Consider the following 26,392-nt stretch of genomic DNA (forward strand, 5'->3'; position numbering starts at 1 on the left):
ACGGGCCACCTCTCGTCCCTTCCCTGCTGGCTCGTGGGCAGGCTGTGTGTGTGTGTGTGGAGGGCGTGGGGTCACCTTTCCTGAACCTTGTCTCCTGTGCCCCTGGCCGTCCCGGTGCCCGCTGCCATGCTCAGCCCTGGGTCGCAGTGCCTCAGGACACACTCACCTCTTTGGAAGCCAGGGTTTCTTGGCCGCTGAGCAGCCAGCCCTCTTCTGCTGACTTGGGCTCTCTTCACTTTCTAATTCTGATTCCTAGATGGTGGGTTTGGTTGTGTGAAATTTTTCTTATTTCTTGAGGTAGGCCTGTATTGCTGTAATCTCCTGGAAGTCTTGGAAGTGGTTTCGCTACATCCCATCGATGTTGGAAAGTTGTGTTTTTTCATTTGTCTCCAGGTATCTTCTGATTTCCTTCCTAGCACATGATGCATCCTGGTGAACGTTCCATGTGCACTTGAAAAGAATGTACATTCTGGTTTTGGATGGAATGTGCTCTAGTTATCTAGAAAGTCCTACTGGTCCAATGTGTCATTTGAGACAACTATTTCCTTATTGATTTTTCTGGGTGATCTGTCCATTGTTCTAAAGGGGTGTTAAAGTCCGTTGCTATTAATTGTGTTATTGTCTTTCTCCCTTTGCATACGTTACTATTTGCTTTATATGTTTAGGTGCTTCTGTGATGAATATTACCTCTTTTTGTATTGATCACTTTATTATAGGATGCCCTTCTTTATTATAGACTTTAAAGTCTGTTTCGGTGGCAAGAAGTGAGAACTGTTGGGGAGAAGGGCGGGAAAGACAACGAAGATGCTGCCAGAACTGAGGGGACCGTTTATTGTGACCTTCCAGGACACATACACGTGTTCAAAGTGGTCCCTCTGGTTCCCAGCAATTTCAGAAAGTGGGGAGTTGACAGGGAAGCACTTGAGGTGCATGGAAATTGCCCCTCTTTGGAACAGTTTGTTTTTCAGATTTCTGGGGCAGGGAGGAGGCATTACCATAACTGAGGGAGGTTTTCTTCCTTCAGAGAAGGAAGAACACTTCAGGGGACAGTGCCTGTGGAGGTGGCGGCTCGTGTTTATACAGGAGCAGAACGCCCTGGCCCCTTAGTGGTGGGTGTTTACATGTAGCATCAGGCCCAAGGGTGTGACTACCTCCAGCTCTAACCCTGCAGGCCACTGGTGGGGAAAGATTAACCCAGCCGACCCAGTAGGAAGTCAGTATTTGGGGGTTTGGTTGCTGGGATGTTCCTCCGGCTGCTGGGAATCGGGGCCTCACCCCTAGGCCTGTGCCAGGCCCCTGGTGGCCATCAGGCGCTGAGCTGAAGGCCAGCTCAAGTGAATCAGACAAGCCCAGCTCAGTAGCGTCATTGTTTCAATCCTATCCACACCCCCTCTTCAGACTGCCTTCCCCTCTGGTTAGTCCAGATGTGCATGCTTATGAAGTGCGTCGATTATTTAGGAGAACAAAAAGCAGCCGTCAGTTCCTGTGAAAATAAATGACATTTGCAAGACTGGGTTCCCAACTGTAAATTGAGAGCTGCGGTCAGGACCTGGCCCAGGGCAGCGTGGGCCTCTCTCCAGCTAGACCTGGAGGAGCAGCGCCACGGCCGCCAGGATCCACTTCGCTGCCTTCTCCTTGGTCTTCAGGTTAAAGGTCCAGACGTAGGTGGGACCGCGGATGCGCGTTTTGTATACAGGACACTCATAGATGTTCTTGGTCTCCATGCGGTCCACAGGGATGGCCTTGATGAAGATGACGGGCATGGTTGGCGTCAGCTCTTTCAGCCGCGCTTCGGCGATGACTCCGGTCTGGGTGTCCCAGCGAGCTCCTGCAGGGACGGCATGCCCGAGGGTCAGGGTGGCCCGTGGTGAGGTGACTGGTTCCTGTCTGTCGCGCTGGCAGTGAGGGAGGGGCGGGGCCTGGCTCACACCACCCCCCCTCCAGAGATGTGCCAGGGCCCAGACTGGCACCGGGATCACCACACATGGAGCGTGTGCATCTCGCTGCACATGTCCAAGGGTGGGCTCAGCCCTGAAGCCCTGGGCTCCTCTGTTTACATTTGTGGTGTTTTCAGAGCCTCATGTGTCAGCCTTCTTGATTTCAGGGGCAGGAAACCATAACTCCAGCTAAAAGTGACCGATGAAAGCTCCCTGCTCCCCTTCCCACGTGGTGTCTGTCCTGTGTCCATGCGCAGTGTAAACGTGTATACGCACATAGAACTGTTGTTGCCTTGAACCAGACTTATTCCTACTCACCCTATTTAATGATGCTGAGATTTCCTGTAATTCCACAATAAACATGGAGAACGTCTGCTGCTGTGCTTACCTCTGGGGATGTGGGCACTGGGGGGCCCCGACGCCCCCCCCAGGTACAGGGGTGACATCTGTCGCGGGGGAGGGGCTGGCACTCAGCTCAGAGCAGGCCTGAGGAATTGGCCAGCGGTCCTGTCCGGCCTTGCTTGGTGCAGGATGGGGTGGTGGGGGGTACTGAGTGAGCGCTGGCTTTGCACTCCCTGCGGCTGCTGGGACCTGGCCATGTGATGCCCTCGCCCGAGGCTCTGAGGAGGTGGCCGGCTAGGCCGCCATGCTCTTGGGTCTGGGGTGGGGCGGGGGACTCAAGACAGGAGCCCTGGTGGAGGCGGGCTTCTGGACCTCCGCCCTCAGAAGGCACGCCTGTCCCAGGCTCCAGGGCCCCGTGCCCCCAGCGCCTCCCCTGCCAGCGCCAGCTACCTTCCATGAAGAGCCCGTACACGTAGGAGCCCTCCCGGGGGGGTGCGGTCATGTCCTCCCGGTTCTTCTTGGTCACCTCCACGGACAGACACATCTTGTCCAGCGGCCACTCGTTCTTCCTGGCCATGGACTGCATGATGGCCGTGAGGAAAGACTGGGGGTTGAAGAAGCCGGCCAGCCACACAGTGGTGGGCAGCGCGAAGTCCGTGGTCCAGGCCTCGAGCTCCTGGAGGGGACGCGAGCGGGGCCGAGCTGGAGCCTCCACACAGCGGACGTGGGCAGTGGAGCCCGGCCGCCCGGGATGCCCCCTCACTGTCTGGGTAGGGGGTGGGGGCGGTCAACGTCAGAGGCTCGGGTCTGAAAGGCTGCTGCTCGCATCCCTGGTCCCTCATGAGGTGGCTGCCCCGACGGGTGTTTCTGGAGCCTCTTAGGCCTGCTGGGAGGGCCTCTGTGTGCCTGGCCGCGGGAGCTGCTCCCACTTCAGGCTCACCCTGGGCTTCCTTCGAGGGACGGTGCCTGCACCCTGGGGCCTGTCTCCCCGAGGCGTGGCCCAGGCACTCTTGGCCCTGCTCTGACCGAGGCTGGGCTAGTGGGGACCTATGCACACTCCCGCTCCCCAGCCTCGCTCTTCAGGCCCTGGGGATGGGTTTGCTGAGAGCGCAGCGGCTCCCCGGAAGCCTGTCCTTACCCTGATGCGGAGCAGCAGGTCAGCGTACCAGGCCGCCAGGCCCATCATGGAGGGGTAGGCCCGGGCCACCCAGGAGTCAGGCACGGTGTCGTAGAACAGGGCTGTGGACAGGTCCTCCATGTCGGTTGTGATGGTCAGTTCTCCCTGGGGGACACACAGTTGGGGGCGCTGGGGCACTCAGCAGTGACCCAGACCCTGGCGTCACTGGCCCTGAGGTGCCCACTTCTCCAGCCCAGGGACCTTGAGGGTGTCGCTCAGTGGCCTAAGGCTCGTTGGTCTGTGGCCAAGGGCAGTTAGCCCGTGGCGGCCAGCCCGCATCTAGGTCCCACCCCGGGTCCTGCCGCCCCGTTCAGACCTTCAGCCCCAGGTTCAGCTCCTTCAGCGAGCGACGCATTTCGTTGGTCAGGATGTTCATCCTCTCACATTCCTGGAAGGCGACCACCACGTAGGGGGTCTTCTCGGCGGCCTTGGCCATGATCTCAGCCATGTTGAACGTCTCCGGGATCTTCTCTAGGATCTCGTCCAGCACGGCCTTCACCTGGAAGCCAGTCCCCAGCTGGCCTGTGTCACTGGGCCCCAGCCCTGCCCCAGCGCCAGGCCAGGGCGCTCTCCCGACGTTCACCTCCAAGCCCAGAAGCAAGGCAGGCGGAGTTGCCAGGAAAAGGGGATTGAGGGAGTAGGGGAGGGGGACCTTGGTCGTCGGGCTTCGGAGTCTGGTCTCATCATCAATGCCACGTGGCCGTGCCCTCGGGAGCGTGACCGCTCTAGCCCGGCGCCTTCGGATGTCCTGCATGCACTGCCTTCCTCCCCCATCAGGTCACCCGGTGGTTGTGGGGTCGTGACCCTGTCTTTGGTGGGAGCTGTCTGCAAGGACGTGCTGGTCACACCCTCTCAAGGGGTGGCCCACATGGTGGTCCCGTACACCACTGCCCACCCGTAGACCTCTGGTCAGTCATTAGAGAAAAGGTCATGGGGCTTCATAGCATTGAGACTCCGCTCTCTGGTCAAGAACCTGGGCTTCCCCGTGCTTCTGGGGGAGGGCTGGTGAGGTTCAGCGCCCTGGGGAGGGAGGCGCTGTGTGGGGACTGCATTCTCTGGCTTGGTGCTTAGTTTGGGGCCGCAGCAGCCAGCTTGCAGGCCCCCTGCCTGGTGGGGGATCGGGGGGCTGCTGTGGATCAGGGTGGGGGTCAGACACCCACCTTCTCCTCGCGGGAGACCCCGGTGCCGGCTCCCGAGTCGGTCTCCTTGGGCTGCATCTCTAGGACGGTGCGGAATAGCTTCTCCGAGGTGACCGTCAGGAAGCCGATCTCCGCGTTGGGGTGCAGGCCGTACAGGTAGGGGCTCTCGGGGGGCAGGTTCTCATCGATATATTCGTGGTAGCCCTGCAGGGAGAGCCGTGCGAGCTGGAGCCTGCGTCCTCGTACGAAGCCCTGGCTTCCCAGAACGTTCCGCCCACCCCTTGCCCTCTGGGCCAACCCCGTTTCTGTGAGCCCCTGTTGGGGCTGCTCCCCACCGCACAGAGGGCGTTTCCCCTCCTGCTCTGTGTAGGCTGCCTCTCAGACCCTCTTTTGGGGTTGCCCACCCACTGGCTTCCTCCCAGAGGGTCCGTCCGTCTGTAAGGTCTGCGACAGAGGCCTGCGCCAGGGAGCCCGCGGGCCAGCACTTGAGTCCCTGTTGCTCTGCATCCCGGAGGGTGCCCGTGTTTCACATGTTCCCCGTCCCTGGAGGGCGCTCTCCTCACCTTGTAGTCCAGGTTGGGGGGGATCTGAAAGCCCGGGGCCAGCAGGATCTCCCCCTCCAGCATCTCCGCCCGAATGTACTCCGCCAGGTAGGTCCTGCAGAGCCGGCGGTCCCAGTCGTCGGTGATGTGGCCGCCGTACATGATCTCCCCGAAGAGGTAGCGGAGGTCGTCCCAGGGCACCTTCGGGGGGACAGCTGCCATCAGGGGGCCTGCGCCCTGCTCTCCTGGGCCTGCCAGCCCCTTATGTCACCCTTGCCCCTTCCTCCCCACCCGCTCTGCAGGGTCACCCGCTACCCTTGGTCACCAGGCCCAGGGCTGGCCCTGCCTCCCCTCTGACTGAAGCCAACAGCTGAATGGGGTCAACCCCTCCTCGACCCTCTTCCCATGGGGCCCCTCTCACGAGGGGCTCTCCAGCCTCCTCCCCCTCTCCCCGGCCCTGTGTCCACCCCTCCTCCGCGCTCTCCCTTGATGTGAGTCCCCTGGCACCAGCACTGAGACCCCCCAGGCCCACCCCACCCCTGTAGCCTGCCTGTCCCTCCACTTTATTCCCCCACGTGGGGATGAAACGGGGAGCCACCTGTGACCTTTCCCTTCACCGCCACCTCCAACAAGAGCAGTAACTCGCTGTGGACAGAGTGTTGGCTCTGGGGCACTGGCGATCTTTTTGGCCATGCAGTCCAGTTCGTCGTGTCTTCACAGACGAGTAGATCTTCCTCTGACCCCACCCACAGGGCCCTGGTCCCAAGCATACTCCAGTAGCCTGCCCACGCATGCTCCTGAGAGCTCTGTAGCAGAGCCAGCTCCAGCAAGTACCTTCTTCCCGACCCCAAACCCTGGTTCTGCCCCGAGGGAACCTGACCAAACCAGGCAGTGTGCACAAGCGTCCCCCCAGCGGTGGCTGGGTCTCTCCGCGCATCCCACGCTCGGCCGCTCTCATTGCCCTCCGCTCTGCCCCAGCTTCCACGCTGTGCCCTCGGCCTGGGGCACCTTTGGCCACCACGCGCCACGACCATGCTTCTCTGAAGCCACTTGGGTGCAGGTCCCCCCCACCCCCGACAACGCTGGGAAACCGTCTCCCTGCTCCTCATCCCAGCATGTAGCTGCTGCTCCTACAAAGCACTGTCCAGCAGTGAGAGCCACACAGGGATGCCACGAATGAGACTTCAGATTTTCCAGCAGCCACTTAAGTGGAAAGATTGTTCTGGCAGGCATTCGGCACCAAAACTGTGAATGAGTTATTTCCCTTTTTTTGTGTGTTAGTTTTGCACCAAGCTTTTGAGACCCAGAGTGTCTTGTGCCCCTCGGTTGAGACGTGCTGCACATCACATGTACCGCATGGCCCGGGACCTCACCGCACACACTTCATTTTCTCTGAGGTTTGCAACTCCTTAAGGGCAAGGTGGGCATTGATGCAGCTCTTGCAGTGCCAGACAAGTTAAAGTTAATTGAATAAGAACTTGTTGACTTTTTTGGGGGGGGCCGAGTCACACATATGGAAATCTTAGTTCCCCAACCAGGAATCAAGCCCAGATCCTCGGGGGTGAGAGCATGGAGTCCTGACCACTGGACCGCCAGGGAAGTCCCAAGAACTTGTTTTATCAGTTGTCTGATGTGCTCTTGCAGACTTTGACTTGGAACACTAATCTCCTCTTAATTGTCATCTGTGACTTTCACTTTTTTCCCTTCTTGGTTATCTTGAGTATGTGCTGAGCTGCTTTCTCTGCATTTTGTGTATTTGCTTCGGGGACAGCTTCTGTTTCTCCTGCCAAGTGGGGTCGGGTACACCCCACACTCTGCCTCCCTGGTCCCCGCAGGGTAGGGGTGGTGGTGGGACTGACCCCCGGGGGGGGGTGCTGTGTGCCCACCTGCTGGATGGAGTCCCCGGAGTGCTGGTGAGAGACGAGTTGCCAGGCCCTGTCCTTAGAGTCTGGGTCGACTTTCTCAGGGCGGGGAGGACGGACAGGGCCGTGGGTGACCTCATTGCAGGTGGTTACTCAGCGTTGTCTCCCGGAGGCCATGGGCCGGGATGAGGGAAGGTCGGGCCTCGCAGGCCTGGGGCCCAGGCCTGAGGGCACACCGCTGAGCGGGAAGCCGAGCGCCCCTCACGCTGGCCGTCCCGGGAGCACACGGTGGGCGTCCTGCGGCGGTTTCTCACTCAGGTTGTGTGTGTCACGAGGGAAGCTTTTGCGTAAATGTCATTACAAGCTCCTAGCTCCCAGCACTCCTCCTCCTCCCACTCGAATCTCCCAGAGAGAACTCCTCTGACGAAGCTGCTGTGATGATGCAATTCTTTCCTCACGTCTTCCTGCGTCTGTTTACTTGCGCGAGTGTTGTAAGATGTGCCGCTGGCATGCAGCTCAGACCCTGTTGCAGGTGAAGTGACCCCCCTCTTCTCGCGCCTGCAAACGGAGACCACCATCCCCTTCCCCTAGGAGGGCCGACTTCCGCCTGGGCTGCCCTCCTGCCTTGTCCAGGGTTGGGTGTTTTGCCAGCAACTGAGCAAACAAACAACATTCCAGACTCAGGCTTGGGTGGCGGCTGTCCTGGGAGGTCTGCTTCCTCCAGGGTCTGAGGACAGCTTGCCCAGGTCTCCCCTCTTCCCAGCGCGTCTGAGCATTCTTACGATGGGCGGGGATTTTCTCCACCCCTTGTCTCTGAGCCCCCAAAGCTTGGAGGGGTGCTCTGAGCCTCAGGACTTTAGACATCCTTGGGGCAGGTGTCTCGGCTCTCAGGCGCTGGGCCCAGCCGTCTGGGTGTACTGGGACCCTCGTGGGCCAGTGGAACGTCCACCACGGTCAGTGTAGGAAGGCGCTGGTGTGCAGGAGTGTGGAGGAGCCCAGGGTTTATGGGTTCCCCCTCTTCTGCCGCCTCCTGGTGGGGGCTCACAGACAGGGCTCCACATGGGAGATCCCGAGAGGAGCGTGGTGAGGCCGGAGGCTGGCTGGCTCTCAGTCCCCAAGGCCCTGGCTGCCTCTGGCTTTGGGGCTCACGTCTGGACTCACCCCACGGCAGGCCCACGCCCCCAAGTCCTCCCTCTGGGCCACAGACAGGCCAGCAGGGGCCCTCCGGCCAGAGTTCCTGGCTGAGCTGACTCTCTGCAGCCCTCACGGCGGCTTGATAGTGCCTCACGTTTGTCTCGGAAGCGCTCTGCGTCTCCAGGGAGATTTTTTTTTTTGGCTTTCCCTCTGATCCTGCATTCTGCCTCCAGACACTGACCGGGGTGGCCTGCAGCCCCCGAGGCCCTTCTTTGGCTTCTCCCAGTTCACCACACTGCCCAGGGGGCCTTTCCGGGGTAATCCCTGTTCAGGTGCAGGACAAGCGGGTTCCCAAAGATGCTGACCCTCCTGGAGTCATAAAAATTGCCAGACAGCTGAGAACTGCTGGAGGGGCCGACCAGGGCCTGGGTGCTAACCATGCTATCAGACGGGTGGGGTCACGAGGAGCCTCATGTGTTCAGGTTTTCTTTGGCTTGTGGAACCTAGAGAACGTCTCTTAAACATGAGACAGGACAACCGAAAGGGAGGGAGGGCGGGCGGGAGGACCACCCAGCCGGGCACCAGATTGGCCCTTACCTTGGGGTTGGCCTCCAGGTAGTTGTAGAGCACGTTGATGGAGATGGTGAGGTCCCCATTGTTGAAGGGGTATGACCGGTTCCAGCCCTGGGCCCCGAACTTGCGCCTCTCGGCCACCACGGCGTGGAAGTAGCACAGGGCAAAGAGGATGCATTTGAACTCGATCTCCTTGGTGCACATCTCCAGCGTGTCCTGCGGGGGGACACACACCCCAGGTCAGGCGGGGGCCACACAGGCGCCCCGGGGGCGGTCAGGGTGGGTGGAGGATGGGGTGGGCCCTCAGGCCACTGACTGCTCTGCGCTGGTCTGTAAAGTTGGGTAGAGAATGCTTGCTTGTCTTTGCTTCAAATGCAGCTGTATCACGTAAGTATTGGTTACAAGTCAAATTACTGATACTTCTTCCTAATAAAATATTCCCCGATATAATTCCTGTGCAATTATTAACGTTTCCTCATCGTCTACACACACGCAGTACCCCAGACTCTCCAAAAACAACCTGTGAAGGGGGAGGGGATATTTAGCAAAACCTTTCGGAAAGCAGGTGGCCCCAGGGAAAGGCAGACCCGACCCTGATTCTGAATGCTAGTTCTCTCTGGGTAGGTGAGATTTGAACTGGTCTTTGCTAAGCTGGTGGCTCAGAGCAGAGAGGCTTCTGGAAGCTAAGCTGTGTCCTCGCCCGCTCAGCCCTGTGAGCACCACCCGGCGGCCAGGTGCTCTGTGGGGGCGGCAGGCCTGGTGGGCAGAAAGCCAGATCAGGGGACAGATGTCTATCAAGGGGTCACGGTGGGGAAAAGTGCCAGGGAAAAGCACACCAGATGTAACAAGGGAGGGGTCCCGCACAGGGCACTGGGGAGGCCGCCCTACCTGCGTGAAGAGGTCCAGGGCCTTGTGCAGGTTGGCGTACATGCCCGTGGGTGGCTCGTTGGTGATCTTGATGGCGTTCTCCAGGATGCCCTGGGGGATGATGTGGCTCTCGGGGCTGGGGGCCGGCTCGGCGCTGATGAACACGCGGTAGTCATCGTGGCTGCCGACGCTGTACCGCTCCAGCTTCTTGTCCAGGGTGCTCAACCAGCGGGCCACCAGGTGGATGTTCTGCGGCCAAGACCAGGCCTCAGTGCCCGCATGCTGCTCCCCAGGACAGGCCCCTCCGCAGCGGCCCCCGTGGTCCCCATCCTGCCGTCTGCCCTTCCCAGGGCGCTAGCCACACTGGGTCATCTCGCCAAGTAACTGAGGCCCCAGAGTCGAGGCTGGTGCTCAGTTAATTCAGGGCCTCCAGCCTTGGTGAGTCTTTCCTGCTCTCCACCCAGCATCAGGGCCGATATTACATGGTCCCTGCCCCTCCTCTGAGAGGCTTGGGTGGAAAGAAATGACCTGGAGAAAAGGCTACCCTCGTACACTGTGGGTGGGATGGTGAATTGGTGCAGCCCCATGGATAGCAGTTTGCAGGTTCCTCACGAAAATGGAAAATAGAACTATGTTGTGATCCAGCAATCCCAATTCTGGATATTCATCCAAGAAAATGAAAACGCTGATTCCAAAAGATACGTGCACCCCTGTGTTCAAAGCAGCATTCTTTACAGTTGCCAAGGTGTGGAAGCAACCTAAGTGTCCGTCAATAGGTGAGTGGATAAAGCAGATGTGGTGGCAGAAGCACAGTAAAACATGAAGGAATGAGAAGCACCGGATGGGGTGAATATGTGGGTAAATTTTAAAATATCTGTGACTGTAACAAGCAATAATGTATCATGGGATTTAAAATATCAACTCAGAGAGCATGATAATATAAAAAAAGATGTGGTATACATATATATGTGTGTACACACACACACTGGAATATTATTTGGCCCTAAAAAAGAATGAAATTTTGCCATCTGCAACAACATGGCTAGTCCTAGAGAATATGCTTAAGGGAAAGAAGTCAGACAGAGAAAGACAAATACCGTATGGTTTCACTTACGTGTGGAACCCAAAAAACAAATGGACAAACACCGCAGAGTCATAGATAGAACAAACAGGTGGTTGTCAGAGGGGTGGTGGAAGGAGAGAAATGGAAGGGCGATTACGAGGTGCAGACTTCCAGTTACAAAACAGATGAGTCACGGGGACGGTGGGGAAGGTGACAGATGGTAACTGGACTTGCAGTGGGGATGGTTTTTGTAAAAGAAAAGGAACAAAGAGAAGGACTTGAACCCGGGGTCCCCACACGGGGTCAAGCTAGGCCCCGTGGACTGAGGTCTGCCCTGCTGCGAGGTCTGCCGAAGCCGGGGCGGGCCTGCAGTGGGGCCGGCAGGGACCAGGGTGGGGGCCTGGACAGGCTGCAAGGCCAAGGAGGGGCAGTCGAGCCAGCACAGGGGAGGAGGGGGATGTCTTTCTCACTGTTGAAGGATCCACACTTGCATCACCAGGACAGTGGTGGTGCCCCAGGCCACCTGCTGACCAGGCGGAGCTGTGCTTGGTGTGGGAGCCTCCTGCCCTGACCCCTCCTTCAGGGGCTGTAGGAGTCCCAGCCAGGCTGGTGAATGTGAATCCCTTCCTTCTGGCCTTCAGGCCAATCTCCTTGGGTGCTGAGGCCCGAGGGAGCCCTACCCCCAGGGGCACAGGCATCCCCTACCCCCAGGGGCACGGGCACCCTCTCCCCCGCACCTGCAGGATAACCCAGTGTCCGTTCTCCGCGGCCACGTCCAGGGCGTTCTCGGCCACCACCTCTTGTCCCTGCCCCAGGGACACATTATGGAGTTTCCCGTTGTCTATGGTAAATCCCAGTTTTTTCCCTGAAGGAAAGAAAAGCAGGAAAAGCACGGGGACGGGTGAATGACAAAAACAGAGGTTCCGTGATGCACAGCTGGGAATTCCATACCCTCCCTCTTTTAAAATTTGACCGTCAAGCGTACCGCTTTGAAAGCCATCTTTAGGGACATGTCATAATTCACAACATTGTGCAACTGTTTATCTGGTTCCAGGACATTTTCATCTTCGGAGAAGGTGACCTTGTACCCACTGAACAGTCATTCTGCCTCTCACTGCCCCCCCATCATCTGGGGACCACTAATCTGCCTTCTGCCTCTATGGATTCGACGTTTCAGATACAAGGAATTGTAGAACATGGCTCCTTGCCTTTGGCACAACGTTCTCTCTGCTGTCCATGTTGCAAGGGCGGGTTGGTGCTTTGTTCCCTTTTTTTTTTCAACTTATTTTTTATTGAAGGATAATTGCTTTACAGAATTTTGTTGTTTTCTGTCAAACCTCAACATGAATCAGCCGTAGGTATACATATATCCCCTCCCTTTTGAACCTCCCTCCCAGCTCCCTCCCCATCCCACCTCTCTAGGTTGATACAGACAGCCCCTGTTTGAGTTTCCTGAGACATAGAGCAAGTTCCTGTTGGCTGTCTGTTTTACATACGGTAATGTAAGTTTCCGTGTTACTCTGTCCATACATCTCACCCCCTCCTCCCCTCTCCCCGTGTCCATAAGTCTGTTCTCTATGTCTGTGTCTCCACCGAGCCTCTCATGAATTCACCTCGTTAGGATCAGCCATTCATCAGCTGATGGACCTGTGGACCAGATCTGCCTTTTGGCCGCTGTGAAGTGTGTTTTGGGGAATGTCCCCGGGAGTGGGAGTGCCGGGCCACGCGGCGGTTCTCCGTGTGACTTAGGGAGGGACCACCGCAGTGCACAGGACCCCGACAGCTGTCCTTGCTGTGTGTCAGGCACTCGCCCCGCTGGTGGGGTGGAGGGGTCTTTCACCGTGGTTTGGACCCGTGACGCCACCAGTTGCCAGCCACACTTACCCAGGGCTTCCACGTCCTTCAGAGGGTCGACCCCCGGGGAGAGGATGAAGAATATGGGGGTGGAGGGGCTGCTTTCCTCGTAGGACTTGGAGAACTCGACACTCCGGCCCTCCACGAACTTGCTGCCCATTTTCTCCTCCACAAAATTCCTGAGGGGACAACGCTCGGTCAGACCCGAAGGGGAGGGCCTGTTTCCCTGGGGGACTTTCTTAGGCAGAGCAGGGTCTCTAGGTGGAAAGCCAGGTTCTACTGGGGCCTCCTGTAAGCAGGGAGGCCGTGTGTGGTGTTTGCTTGGGGCGCCCTTGGCTCCTGTCCACCTGCACGTGGACAGGTGAGAGGCTCTTGCCCCTGCTTTCAAAGGTGTGCAGGGTCAACTGGGACGGGACTCAAGGTGCCACGGCGTCCAGGTGACCACCCCTCTACTCCCAAGGAAGGGGTCTGTCTCTAGAGACTTCCTGCTTCCCACATACTTCCTGTCCGCTCTCCAGACCAAGGCAGCAAGAAGGAGCAGAACCCAGACCCCCAGGCCGGCAGGGGGTCCTGCTCAAGGCCTCCAATCGTGTTCAGTTCCTGCCTTTGAAATCAACCTGGAATGTCATTGTGGGGATCCCTGCCCGGGAAGGACTTCCGGGAGGTGCCAAGTCATGCCCTGGGGCAGGAATGTCATGAGCTCACTGCTGCTCCTGACGTGGCTGGGCCACATGGTCACTGTCTGCGGATAAATTGATGACACAGAACAGCAGCCGCCTGGTTCCGGTCGGGCTGCACTGCTCTGGAGCTGCGTCCTGGACACGTGGGTACCAGAGCCACCCCCAGCGGCCTGCTTGGTGGCAGGTGTACAGATCCGGCTGGTGCTTTGGGGGGCCTGATGCCAGCACCCCACCTGCCATGGGCAAGTGACCCTCCTGGGGCCTGTGGTCGGGAGGAGGGAAGGCACTGGGCCCGGGGGTTGGTGGAGGGCCGAGAGAACCTGGGCGGAAGGCTCTGGGGCGCCTGGCGCCCGGGCTCTGGCTGACTGTGTTGTCACTATTCGCCGTGGACTTGGACCTGGATCTCCTCACTGTTGAGCTCCCCTGCTTCACTGTGGAGGTGAGTCTGCTTTCCTCGCCTCCATCACGGAGCGTGACATGGGAGCGCCTGGCGTTCACCGCCCACGCGGTCCCAGTGCCCTTTCTCCCATGTGACTTGGGTGACTCACGAGCGCTCTGGGGCGGTGGGTGTGGATACCCACACGTGCTCAGCTCTCTCGGCGGGCGGCGTCCCGAGGGACGGTCAGTGCCCTTCCCCTTGGTCTTCCCCAGACTTCGTCCATCCTTCCTCTGGCGCTGAGCCCAGGTGGGTCCTGCTCTCTCCCTGGACCTGCTCGGCTCTCCCTTGTGACGTGATGTCTGGCTTCACTCTACCTGCTTCCTCCTATGCCCAGAACCCCTCCCGGTCCCGTTCCTTTTCGGTCCCAGGAAAACAAAGCAAAACAGAAACGAACTGGTCTGTGAACAACCAGTGGGTGTGAGTCAGGCCTTTGCTTTGTCAGAGGGGAATTCTAGGAGAGATGTGGGCGTCTTTTGGGAAATCTGGTGGCCTTCAGGCCACTGGGACGAGTGGAAAACCAAGACGCCTCTCTGAGAGAGAGGGCCTGCCTAGGTCCCTCCCTTCCCCACGACACTGCAGTGGTCTGCCTGGGTCGCTGTGCATGTGTTATAGCGGTTGCTATTCCTGGAGTCTTTCTGTGCTCTGGGGAGTGAAAGGAACCAGGAGATGAAACTTGATGGTTAAGTTTCCAGTCCTGGAGGCGGTTCAGGTCCAGGGAGGTTGCTCACGAAATCACAACTCTTCCCTTTGCTAATGAGCCGTAAAAACAAAAGATTTACTTGAAGTCCAGTCACTGAGGCCACGAACGTCCTCCGATGCTGATGGCTCTGCCACTGTTCCCTCCCCACGGCATCCTGCAAGGACCTCGTGTGGTTGTGCAGGTTGTTGGCGCCCAGGCTTTTTGTAAAATCTTGGTGGCAGACCCAGGGAGTCTTGTCTTCCTGTCACTTAGCTCAGGGCGTCCTCGCCCAGGGTCAGGGGAGGCAGGGAGTCCCATCGGCCACCTTTGGAGACCCCAGTGCTCCGAGAGCTCAGAACGGGGATCGGTGGGCGTGGCAGTGGGGTGGGGCACTCACTTGACGGCATAGGTCATGCGGTCAGGCCGCATGCACCGCACCATGCACAGCTTCTGCAGCGCCGTCTTGTTCTTCCACTCCTTGGGGAAGATCTCCTTTTCTGGGGCTTCCGACTCCACCAGCTTCTTCCACCGCTTGGCGGACCCCTCGATGTCATTGTCTAGGTTCTTGAACTCATCCATCTCTGAGAGGGCCTGGGGGCAGACCACACTTTCAGCTCTCCCCGGCCATCCCTGGGGGGCACCCTGCCCCTAGGCTCTGGGAGACGCCTGAATGCTCAAACGATGAGCTGTTAGAGGCTGGAGGCAAACCAGAGCAAGTGCTGGGATGAGGGAGGAGGAATCTGATCTAGGGACGTGACTCCTGGCTGCTTTTCCGGGGGTGGGGGCTCTGGAATGGTGGGGGGGTCCTGCTCATGGGGACCGCCTTCCTCTGGTCTTTTTGACTCAGACCTTGACACTTTGTACACTTTCCTGGAGGTAAGGGGCTTACTTTGTCACTTTCAGGGTCATGATGATGGAGCTGCCGTGACCCAGTAGGACGGCAGGGTCCCCGTGAGCTGGTAGGCAGCCCGTCACTCCCCAGTCCCTCCCCATTCTCCTGAACGTGTGGCTCGGAGCGCCTTATAAACATGCCTGGGCCAGACAGGAAAGAGAGTGAGGCGGGGAGAGAACGCAATGTTCAGGGTCTGAGACCAACCTTGATGCCGCCCCAGCCCTGGTGCTGCAGGAAGTCCACGGGCGACACGACCCCGGCCTTGAACGGGAACCGCAGGAGGAAGTCCAGCTCCACCGGGTTCAGTTCCTTCTTCATGGACAAGACCTGAGAGGCCGGCAGGCTGGCTTAGCTGTTGTCCCGCAGTTGCGAGGGGGCCGGGGAGGGGGGCGGGCAGACAGGGGTGCACACACCCCCACTCGCAGGGGAAACACTGACCAGCCCCTCTGGGGTCGGCCCAGAGCTTGGTCAGCCCCTCGTTTGTTTTTATCAGGTTGGCCAAAAGGTTTGCTTGGGTTTTTCCCTCTGCTTCGATGGCTCCCATCGGGGCACCTTCCCTGGTGTGAACTCAAGGGTGTCCCACAGCAGTGACTCAAACACATTGATCACCAGAAATGGTGTTAATGTGCGGGCTTGGAGCCACTGGGTCTGAGCAGGAGCCCGAGGCTCTGCATCTCCAGCACCCCTGAAGTGTCCCCTGCACGCCCCCACCTCGCCCTTCAGGGCTCCTGGTGCTGCCGGGTCCCAGGGCACCGAGGCTGGACGTTACCTGAAATGCCACCTGTGCGAGGAAGATGAGCTTGTCCCGCTCGAAGAGCCCGCGGGCCGTGTACATGTACACCGAGTAGGTGATCTCGTCCGTCAGGTTGATCACGCGTTGTTTGACCTCATCGGCGGGGGTGGTCTTCTGGATGGCCTTCTCGAACACCACGTTGAAGGCCTGGGGGTGTCATCGGATGCAGGGACTTGGGGATGGCCCCTGAGGCTGCTCCACGCCGCCCGTGCCGGCTCTGGTTTGTTTCCATTGGGGGTGGGGATCTGGGGGCACTGCTCGGACCCTCATTTGCCGTATTGGTGCTGGTCAGCCCTGGCGCGCCAGCTCCCGCCCCTCACGCCCACCTGCAGCCCGGACCCCGAGGGCTGCAGCCCTGGGCCCAGAGGCAGCCGCACCTTGAGTGAGAACTGGTAGATGGGGTTGATCTTGTTGAGGTCATTCAGGATGAAGTACAGCAGGGATGCCCTCTCCGCGGCCGGCCGGTAGTTCTCTCTAGCCTCGTTGATTTTAACTTCTGTGATTTTTGCCTCTTGCACCTTGAAACAAACAGTCACAAACCAAAGTCACTTAGGGCAGAAGACCTAAGTAGACTTTTCTCCAAAGCAGACAGACAGATGGCCCAGAGGCATGTGGAAATATGCTCACCGTTGCTTTGCTGATCGTTAGAAAAAATACACATCAAAACCACAATGAGGTGTCACCTCACAACAGACAGCATGGCCTTCATTAAAAAGCCTACAAGTCCTAGAGAGGGTATGGAGCTAAGGGAACCCTTTGCTGCTCCCACTGTTGGTGGAAATGTAAGTTGGTGCAGCCACGATGGAAAAAAGTAGGGAGATTCCTCAGAAAACTGGAAATAGAACTACCATATGATCCAGCAATCCTACTCCTGGGCATATAACTAGACAAACTATAATTCGAAAAAATTCATCCACCCATATGTTTATAGCACTGTTCACAATAGTCAAGACATGGAAATGACCTAAATGTCCATCAACAGATGAAGATGATGTGCCTGGTGGGCATCCGTGCCCCCGACCCTGTCCTGGGGCCCCTGTGAGGCTGTGACTTCTCTTCTCAGTGACCATCAGCTCACCTGCCATGCCCGCTGTGTGCTATGGCTGGGGGTATGGGGGGGGTGGGTCCCCGGGTGGGTCCCCGAGACGGTTTCTTACCTTCTCCTCAATCTCACTGGCTGTATGTTTGGTGGTCTCCAGGTTCTCCACTAAGGCAGTGTCTCCCAGAAAGTTCCCCGATGCGGCTGACAGCCGGGCCAGCAGAGAATCTTCCAGCTCTTTCAGAACAATCTTAAATTCATTCTGGGACTTGGTGAGATTCGCCTGCAAGAGGGGCAGAGACCCGGGAAGGGAACTCAATTGCCGGCACGGCCTGGCCTCCCCATCTGGCGGGGCTTGGGGGTTCAGGGCCTCTCTATAGCTTAGCCGAGGCTCCTGCAGCTGCCTGTCGTGGGCAGTTGTGCAGCAAGGGTGTGGGAACCACAAGGGAGATGTGGGGGCCGGGGACCCCTGTGAGCCCATGGGTGTGGCTCAGACAGCCCAGGAGGGAACTGATACACTGGGGCTGGTAGCAAAGACATTCTCGTGGGGCAGGAGTTCAGTGCTTTGGGGTGTCCGGGGCACTGCTGTGGACTCCTGTTCTCTCAGTGAAGTCGTCCATTGAGTTAGCATCAGGTTTGGGGGCAGCTGGGGAGGGGGAGGGACTCATTTTGTTGTACAAAGCGCACTCGGTGTGACAGCAGGGACACCTTGAGTCACCAGACGTGTGGGTCTTGGAGACCCGCCCCCTCGGTCCGAGCCGCCCACCCACCCGCCCTGCTCCTCCTGTCCTGTCGCACCTTTAGCTGCTCCAGGTCCGGGCGCTCTTTCGCCACCACGGCGGCCAAGAGCTGGTCCTCCAGCCCGTCCCTGGTGACCAGGAAGTTGATCAGGGTGCACTGGGCCTGCATCTCGGGCTTGTAGTGGGGGTTGAAGTACTTGGTGTGCAAGATCAGGCGGAAGTTGGGGTGGTACTCCACCTCCTTGTCGCCGATCTTAATGTACCTGTGGTCGGGGGAGGGAGGTATTAGGAGGGGCCCTCACAACCCCCGGTGACCTCGGGACAGCAGCACAGACTCCCTCGGGACTCCTGCCAGCCTGGGAGGACAATCCGGACTTCTAAACGAAATGTTTCACTATAAAGCTGCTTAGAATGAAGGTCTTCCAGAAGCCATCTGTACAATTTCCCACTTAACCAGGAAACCATTTCCCTCTAACGTACATGAAATTGGGACTTCCCGGTGGTCCAGGGGTTAACAATCTGCCTTCCAAAGCAGGGGACGTGGGTTTGATCCCTGGTCGGGGAACTAAGATTCCACCTGCTGAGGGACCGTTAAGCCCTCGAGCCTCAACTAAGATCTGATGTAGCCAAAACAACAAAAGGAAAAAATTTTTAATAAAAATATAAATGCACAAAATCATGGTGTATTGTGTCGGGGTTCACCCTGATGAATAAATAATCTGAAACTTGGGAAAAAAGAAAACAGAAGACCTTTCCTCCTTGGGGTGCCACCGGCCTTTCTAGAGAAAGTACCTGCTCTTTCTCTGGTCTGTTCTGATCTTACAGGAGAGTTCACTCAGCCCTGGCTGCACATCTTACTTATGTGGGAGCCTCTGAAGAAACACTCGGGCCTGGGCTGCCCCTCAAGGCCATTAACGTCAGAAAGACACTGACCCCCAAATTCAGAACCAGGACATCCGGGAGCTCCCCAGGTGAATCTGATGGACAGCCAGGAGTGCAGGTCGGCTCGTCCTTGGCAGGGGCTGCTTCTCTCTGGCTCCCCACTCTGCTCCCCCCTTTCTGGCTGAGCTCCCTTTGGGGGGGCTCTAATTTCACCCCTGGGTATCACCACTCAGGCCAGGCCTTCCTCAGAGTCTAGCATATCAGCACATTTGTCACCTCTGTTCTGGGCTTCTGCCTACACCCCTGCATTTATATGCGGCTCAGATCGACTCTGACCTTTACATTTTTAAAGTTGATTTACGTTTTTACGATAGAAAAGTAACATAAGCTCAGTGCATCAACCAATGAACGGATGAACAGAATGTGGCAGATCCACAGAATGTAATATTATTCAGCGGTAAAAAAGAACAAAGTATGCATGCTTATTACAGCTCGAAAAGATACTCAGAGAAACCAGGCACGAATGCCCTAAATGCCACTGGATTGGTTACTTTTGGTTAATTTTACGTTATATGAATCTCAGCTGAATAGGAAGAAATAGTAATACTGGCTCAAGATTTGCAAAATGCATGAAAACAGGAAAAAAGATGACCGTGAAGGACGGGCGTCTGCAGGCAATCGCTGATGCAGCGCTGGTGTAGGCTTTCCTCCCTAACTGGGATGTGGGCCCACCACTGCTCTCCCTGCGGCCCCTCCCAGGGGGCTTCCCCACTCACGCCCGTTGGCGTTTTGCTGAAACCCCTGTGGCTCCAAGGAAAGGAGAGGCCCTGCCCTCCCTCTCCGTTTGGAGGCCAGACCTCTGCGCTGAGGACCATCACGTGGGGGAACCCGTCACTCACTTTCCCTTTTTGATCGTGTTCCTGCCCAGCAGGGGGTCCAGAACTGGGTCGATGGTCTCACCAATGTTCTCGATGAGCAAGGTGTCCCCTTCCGAGATGGCCCGCTCAATGATGTCCAAGTAGCTGTGGGCACATCATGAGGTCGTGAAGGCCCCGGGGCCCGGTGACCACGCAATCGCATGTCCCAGGAGGGACGAGAGAGGTGACTGGAGGGCCAGTAGTTCGTTTCTCTCTCAAAGGGTCCTTCCGGAGGGGAGCTCAGGGCTCTCTGTGTAAATCACCCCAGGTGGGGAGGTTTGAACATGGAGCTGCTTTGTGGCTGCAGAGCTAAACGTTCCACATCTGCATTTCCTCTCACTGCCCCGCACCCTGGGAAGGCTCCCCGGCAGCTGTGTTATGGGCATTGCCTCTCATCTGTGATAAGAGATGGCAAGACGACCAGCCGCAGCCTCCCAGCTGGCCAGTGACCAGGCAGGACTGCCACAGGTGGGAGTCAAGGTGTCAGCGCTGCCCCTGCAGGAGCGGCAGCGAACAGGGAGAGGGGAGCAGCGGGTTTGAGTCTTCGCTGTCGGCGCTGTTCCCCGGGGTCTAGGAACTAAGAAAATCCACCCCCCCGTGGGCCAGTGTTTGTTTCCAAAGACCTGTCCATTCATTTAACAACTGAAAGGCTCTTAGTGGGCTTCGCAGACTTCTGGCTGAGCTCATGGGCTGGCCACTGCCTCTGGAGCCCCCACCCCGCCTGCCTCGGTAATGGCGCACCTCTTCTGTCCCAGGCGGATGGCCTTCAGCTCGCTGCCGTATTTGTTTTTGATCCACTTGATGCCCTGCAGCTGGGCATCCACGATGAGGGGCCAGCGCTCTGTGTTGCACAGGATGGTGGCGTTCTCTGTGGACATGCGGTCGCTGGGGAGCCCCTGGTTGTTCCAGGTGGCCACGTCCGCGTCGTCGGTCAGCAGGGTCAAGGGGTCCAGACCCTTCGTGATTGGGATCGGGACCTGCCGAGGAGGGTGGTGTGGCCCGACACCGTTCGGTGGGAAGAGGCACTCTGAATAACACGTGGGCCACAGGGGAAGATAGCCGCTCAGAGCAACTTGGGACCCGGCCAGAAAGGATGTCAGCATCGTTCGTGCTGGGCTGCCGTCTGCACCCTGGCTACCCTACAGCCTCTGCCTTGTTCATCGCAGGAGAGACCGTGAGACCTGGCTGGGTCTGCTCCCACCCCCCACCCAGACGTCCTGAGTGATGAATGCAACGGGACCTCTTACCTTTAACTGGCTTATGTACGGGATCCAAAACCTCTCCATCAGCTCATTGCGGTATTTCTTGGTGAAGTAGCCCACGTAGGAGACGAAGGCGGAGATCAGCAGGACGTCCCCGCACAGAGTGACCCCCTGGCTTTTGAAGTTCTCCACTGACTCAGCCCAGCGGACGTTTTCTGATGCCAGTCCTCCTACCAGCCTGAGGTAGGTGGGGGCCGGGGGTCAGTGGGCGAAAGAGATGCCCGTGCGCCCGGCGCGAGAGAGGATGGGCTGGAGGACCGGGAAAGGTGTGCCTCCGTCTTTACCACGGACCTCGTGGCTTCAAAGCCTTACTTTGCTCAGTGGTTCAGGAATGAACGTGCTTTGTAGGGAGTTTGGGGGAGAAGACGCTTTAGGGAAGCAAAGCTAATGCTTTCCGGGTGCAGCTGGGGACGCCGAGCTTCCTTCCCCAGGGTGCTGGCGTCACATGCACTCCGATGCTATCTGACCACGTGGCCTGACCGCCGAGGCCGCTGCCTGGACACCACTGAGCACTCGCTTTGGGCAGCGGCCAGCCCGGTGGCGGCCACCTGGCCCTGCGTGGGGTGGGGACTCCAGGCTGTGCCTCGTGCTTCTCAGGCCACTAGCCCGAGGGCTGGTCCCCGACCCTGAATGGCACACCCAGCATCGAGAGCAGGGCCAGGTTTGCGGAAGTACAGACGCCCGATTAGGCTCACGGAAGTGTGTCTCTAGCATCATCTGAGCAGCCCCTCTTCCTGGTGACCGAAAGACCACCTTTGACTGTCCCGGCAGAGGTGAGTCCACATCCCACCGGAGGCTAGGTAGGCAGCCTGGGGACCTCCCAGGGTTAATCCTCACGACTCTCTGTGCTCAGAAAGTGGTGGCTGCACCTGGGGCTTATCCCCCTGTGAGGCCGTTTTGTGGGCTCATCCCTTTTGAGGGTGGGGGGTCTGAGGACAGGACGGGTCTTGTGATGGGAGGGGGGCCGAGGCACCTGTTAGCCAGCGAGATCACCCTATTGGTGGCGTCAGCCTCCTGCTGGCACTTGATCTTCTCAGCCGTCGCTTTCTCAAATGCCGACGTTAGGTTGTTCAGGTTGGCGTTGAGTTCCTGGAAAATCAAGGTGGGAAGACCCTGTAATCGGGACACCCCTGGCTCTCCCGGGAATAGAGCAGCTGAGCCCTGGGACGAGTGAGATCCCCGAGGGGCCTGAGGGCCACAAGCACGGCCAAGGCAGGCGGCCTCCGGGGTGTTCAGGGCCTCGCATCAGATGCTCAGTAATTCACAGGGGTGGCTAGGCCGACCCCTCTCAGGTGGAGGTGGTGGCCGGCCGCGCCTGCGGGCCACACTCACGGCGATTTTGTTCTTGATGCGGGAGAGCTTCTCCTGGGCCTCGGCCAGCTCGGCGTTGGCCTCCTCCAGGGCCTGCCTCTTGGGGGCCACGTCGCAGTAGACCTCATAGAAGCGGACGATGTTGATGCACCAGGAGCACAGGCCCGCGGCAGCCGTGGACTTGGAGCGGATGAACTCAGGGTCGAAGGTCGGGTTGCCTTGGTAGGGCCTGGGGAGCGAGCGACAGCGGGCTGGGGACGCAGGCTCCCGCCACCCTGCACCTGCCTCCAGCTCCGCGTCTGCGACTCTAGCGCCCATTACGAGCCATAGGAGGAGCAGCACATTTAACTTACTATCTTCTGGTGTCTTAATGATTACAGAAAGAAGAATAAAAGACCGAAAGTCAGAATTCTGGCTTCTGGAGTGGAATTAAGGGTATGAAAGGGAAAAAAGTGAAAGTCGTTCAGTCGTGTCTGACTCTTTGGGACCCCATGGACTATATAGTCCATGGAATTCTCCAGGCCAGAATACTGGAGTTGGGTAGCCTTTCCCTTCCCAACCCAAGGACTGAACCCAGGTCTCCCGCACTGCGGCAGATTCTTCACCAGCTGAGCCACAAGGGAAGCCCAAGAATACTGGAGTGGGTAGCCTATCCCTTCTCCAGTGGATCTTCCCGATCCAGGAATTGAACCAGGGTCTCCTGCATTGGAGGCAGGTTCTTTACCAACTGAGCTATCAGGGAAGCCTATGAAAGGGAAAGGAAGTAGTGATTTCAAGTCCTCTGTTCTATACGATGGAAGAAATCCTGCTTCTTTTTTTCCCTTAAATCCTCTCTGTTCCTGCTGCTTTCTACAGCTGGTCTCACTTTCATTCTGCAACCACTCTGGCCCTCAGCAAGAAAACTGGTGTTCAGGGGTTGGCAACTTGCCCAGTTTTATGCTGACAGGAAGTGTTGGAACCAGTGCCCGGTTTTCCAGCATCACCAGTAAGGCTAAGGCTCCACAGGTGAGACTTCAAAGAGGTGACGTTACAGGTGTTATCTTACAAAAGTGATGAGGAGCAATGCCTGCAGATGCAGTTAAGAAGCTCCAGAAACCAGTGTTTTTAAAATAATGGTGACATCATTGAGCATTAACGGACTGAGCTGTCTGCAGAAGGAATTCTGAATGGATGATTCAAAATTGTAATTGAAGTGTGATTTGAGTTTAGGTGGGAAACACAGCCCATCATCTCCTCTATCTTGCATTTTTTTACACTCTGTTTAGGCAGTGGGTCTGCGTCTGTTAAGCACACTCCAGACAGCATGGGGAGGTGGGAGTTGCAAAGTTTGCTGGGTGACAAGGAGAAGACATTTATCATGGCACCATTTGTGATGGCAGAAACAGAGACAGCCTAGACCCTCAACAGCACAGGTATAGTTAAGTAAATTACAAATCATCTGTGGTTAAAAAAAAAAAGTGAAACAGATAAAGCGTTTTGACAAGATAGGGAAAAGATTTTTTTCTCCTGCAATGTTAAGTAAAAAATAAAAAGCAGAACAGATAATTGCATATATACAGTATTCTTTCAACTACCAGGGGGAAAATCTTTAGAAAAAAGACTGAAAGGAAACACGCCAAACGTTGACACGGACCACTTCCTGGAGGTGAGTCTCTAAGAGTTTTTCTTAAACTTGACACTAGTCCTTAGTCATCAAATGTTTTTCAGTTGTCCAGCTCTCTTCTGATACAGATGGAACTGAGAGGTTGAGGACTCACCTGGGCTCACTGGGGTCATGGGAGGGCCTCCCTATCTCGCTCGGGGTCAGGTCAGCTTGGCCCTGAAATTGGGTTGCCAGGGGATGGCCAGGCACAGAGTGCTCACAAGTGTGCGCGCTGTCACTTTAGTTATGTCCGACTCTTTGCGACCCCACGGACTGTCCCCCACCAGGCTCCTCTGTCCATGGGATTCTCCAGGCAAGAATACTGGAGTGGGCTGCCATGCCCTCCTCCAGGGGATCTTCCCGACCCGAGGATTGAACCCACGTCTTTTACGTGTCCTGCATTGGCAGGTGAGCTCTTTACCACTAGCACCACCTGGGAAGCCTGCTCATAAGTGCTGTGCTCACCAATGCTAGTGTTACTGGATTTATGGGGCAAGATTTGGAAGTGCCCACTCTATACACCCTTTCCAAGTCCCACCTTGAGACGGACTAGGACCTGGGGCCCTTTGCTGCAGTGGCTGCACCTGGACAAATGTCTCGTTGAGCAACAAATTCAAAGAAACTATAAGGGACTAAAAATAACTACATGCATGCACAGCTGGGATAAATTATGAACAAGATACAAAAAGGCTAAAACTCACTGCTACTTCTAAAGTGCCAGGAGCAAAAGCAGGGTCCTGTGTGTGATCCCTGCGCGCAGCACCACCAAGAGGGTGAGCAGACCACCCCTCCGACCCCACCCTCCGATCCACCCCTACCCTCACCCAAGAAGCCAGATCGACCAAGGTTAGGGAGATGAAGTGTGATGAGGCTCCCCTCGAGCTGGGGTCACGTTTCACCTTGATGCCCTGGTAGCTCAGGTACAGGTAGATGCACCCAGACTCTTGCCTGCTGGCTTTGGGGTCCCACCTTGCTCTGTGCCGCCCAAGACCCTGCCCTGCCCCCAGCAAGCACAGGCTTCCCTTGGGACCACGTGGTGCAGGGCCAGCGACAAGTGGGAGAAGGTTCGCGACCACACAGGGCCTGAGCATGACGTGCTCCTGACAGGCTGAGACCTGAGGGGACCCCATGGTGGCGGCTGAACCCCGACTCACTTGAACGCTTTCAGGCAGGCCTCGGGGATGTGCTCCTTGTCGAACTTTTTCAAGGAGTCCAGGAAGGTGTCCACTTTGCCCATCATGATTTTCGCAGCTTTCCAGCTCTTGTCCTTGGGGATCTTGCCCCCGGGTGCGGTCAGAATCATCACAGCGGCCGTGACGTTGACCACGGCATCCGGTGGGGACCCGAAGGACTTCAGCTCTGTCAGGTTGTTCTGCAGAGACAGGTGGATGGACCTGAGTGGGGATTTAGCCCCGAGCAGGACCAGGAGGTCTCCAGTGACAACCCCATGGCATCTCCTTTCAGCCCAGGGGTCCCAGGTCCTGATTCTTCCTCCTCCTCCTGCCCTCACCTTGTTCAGGGTGTCAAGGGCCTCTTGCGCGGCCAGCAGGGCCGGCTCTGCCTTGGCCAGGTCCGTTTCACAGGCCTTTTGTTTCTCGGTGACATTCTGGAAGGAAGCCAGACGGGAAAGACGGATGCTGGGGTCCATGTGGATGGTGCGTGTGAAGGGGGACCCTGAAGGGGGTCAAGGAGGGGTGCTCCCCTTCACTGTCACTCTCTGGGTCACTGTCTGGAGCCCGCCTTCCTACACTCCAATGCCTGCTGCCTCCTTTGCCCCAAAACACTCAGGCCAGAAGGCGCTGGGCATCAGCTGACTTGGGATTCAGAAAGGGGAACGGTGCCTTCTCTTGGCTCCAGCTTCCAGGCCCGGAGGAGAAACCTGGAGCCATGTAGGCCCATCCCCCAGGGCTTTGAGGCCTCGTCTCTTGGTGCCATTGTGTAATCCCTCCAGACTGGACTGGCTTCAGAGGTGCAGGCCATCCTCCCCTTAAAGTGAGAACGCCCTCATTCACGCATCCATTCACTCACTCACGCATGCACGCATTCACTCATTGGGTCCAGAAGAACCCCTCTGAGCCTCCAGGCACCAGAGAGATCAGGAGAAGCTTTCTATCGATCAATCAGGACCCGAGTGACAGCAAAGGGAGACGAAGGCTGTGGGGGGCTGGGAGCTGTGCTGGGCATGGGGGAGGGCGGACAGAAAGAAGAGGGTCCCTCTGCAAAGAACCTCCCGGAGAAGCCCACCCTGTGTCTGACTTCAGGGAACAGGGTGTGGAAGGCGCTGACTCGGCTGGGGGTGCTGAGAGCAGCCCCCAGTGCTGCCTCCCTGGAGTACGCCTGGGTGGGCCCTTTCGGGATCAGGGGTTGGAGAGGGGCGGGTGCCCAGACGTTAAGCTGCATGTGAGTATCGAACGGCAGCTCCCAGGGCTCAGGATGCAGGTGTGGGCTCTGGCACGGATCCTGGCTATATCACTTGCTAATTTTGAGACATCAGGCACGTTGCCGGCTACCCTAACAGGGCTGTGGTCTTGCAGCTGACCATGAGGGATGGAGGGGAGCTCCTGGGACCTTCTCTCATTCTAGCGCTGGTGCGAAGGACTCAGGCTTCCCCCTCCTGTAGGCTGTG

The 26,392-nt window shown here is 57.6% G+C and overlaps 2 protein-coding genes across 8 annotated transcripts in view; one reads left to right on the forward strand and one right to left on the reverse strand.

Moving 5' to 3' along the window:
* The window catches only part of PGS1 (phosphatidylglycerophosphate synthase 1), a 36,511-nt gene extending 34,201 nt beyond the window's left edge, over positions 1-2,310 (forward strand). For all 4 annotated transcript variants that reach the window (XR_014078482.1, XR_014078481.1, XM_081575686.1 and 1 more), the window contains one exon: positions 1,736-2,310. The gene's annotated coding sequence lies outside the window, so the exon portion shown is untranslated. The remainder of the gene's footprint in view (positions 1-1,735) is intronic.
* The window catches only part of DNAH17 (dynein axonemal heavy chain 17), a 94,701-nt gene continuing 69,117 nt past the window's right edge, over positions 809-26,392 (reverse strand). For all 4 annotated transcript variants that reach the window (XM_081575683.1, XM_081575682.1, XM_081575684.1 and 1 more), the window contains 23 exons: positions 25,277-25,372; positions 24,921-25,138; positions 22,146-22,353; positions 21,787-21,902; positions 20,799-20,991; positions 20,293-20,528; positions 19,534-19,656; positions 17,811-18,015; positions 17,131-17,295; positions 16,351-16,491; positions 15,950-16,120; positions 15,385-15,507; positions 14,686-14,879; positions 12,521-12,669; positions 11,374-11,501; positions 9,595-9,822; positions 8,731-8,922; positions 5,159-5,338; positions 4,617-4,799; positions 3,773-3,955; positions 3,418-3,561; positions 2,730-2,955; positions 809-1,828 (listed from right to left, as the gene is read on the reverse strand). In XM_081575683.1, coding sequence (XP_081431809.1) covers positions 1,581-1,828; positions 2,730-2,955; positions 3,418-3,561; positions 3,773-3,955; positions 4,617-4,799; positions 5,159-5,338; positions 8,731-8,922; positions 9,595-9,822; positions 11,374-11,501; positions 12,521-12,669; positions 14,686-14,879; positions 15,385-15,507; positions 15,950-16,120; positions 16,351-16,491; positions 17,131-17,295; positions 17,811-18,015; positions 19,534-19,656; positions 20,293-20,528; positions 20,799-20,991; positions 21,787-21,902; positions 22,146-22,353; positions 24,921-25,138; positions 25,277-25,372 — 4,050 coding nt within the window. In that variant the 3' untranslated portion in view covers positions 809-1,580. The remainder of the gene's footprint in view (positions 1,829-2,729; positions 2,956-3,417; positions 3,562-3,772; positions 3,956-4,616; positions 4,800-5,158; positions 5,339-8,730; positions 8,923-9,594; positions 9,823-11,373; positions 11,502-12,520; positions 12,670-14,685; positions 14,880-15,384; positions 15,508-15,949; positions 16,121-16,350; positions 16,492-17,130; positions 17,296-17,810; positions 18,016-19,533; positions 19,657-20,292; positions 20,529-20,798; positions 20,992-21,786; positions 21,903-22,145; positions 22,354-24,920; positions 25,139-25,276; positions 25,373-26,392) is intronic.

This window comes from Giraffa tippelskirchi, chromosome 3 (assembly GCF_054371585.1).
Source record: "Giraffa tippelskirchi isolate mGirTip1 chromosome 3, T2T-mGirTip1v1.2.pri, whole genome shotgun sequence".
Classification (NCBI taxonomy): domain Eukaryota; kingdom Metazoa; phylum Chordata; class Mammalia; order Artiodactyla; family Giraffidae; genus Giraffa; species Giraffa tippelskirchi.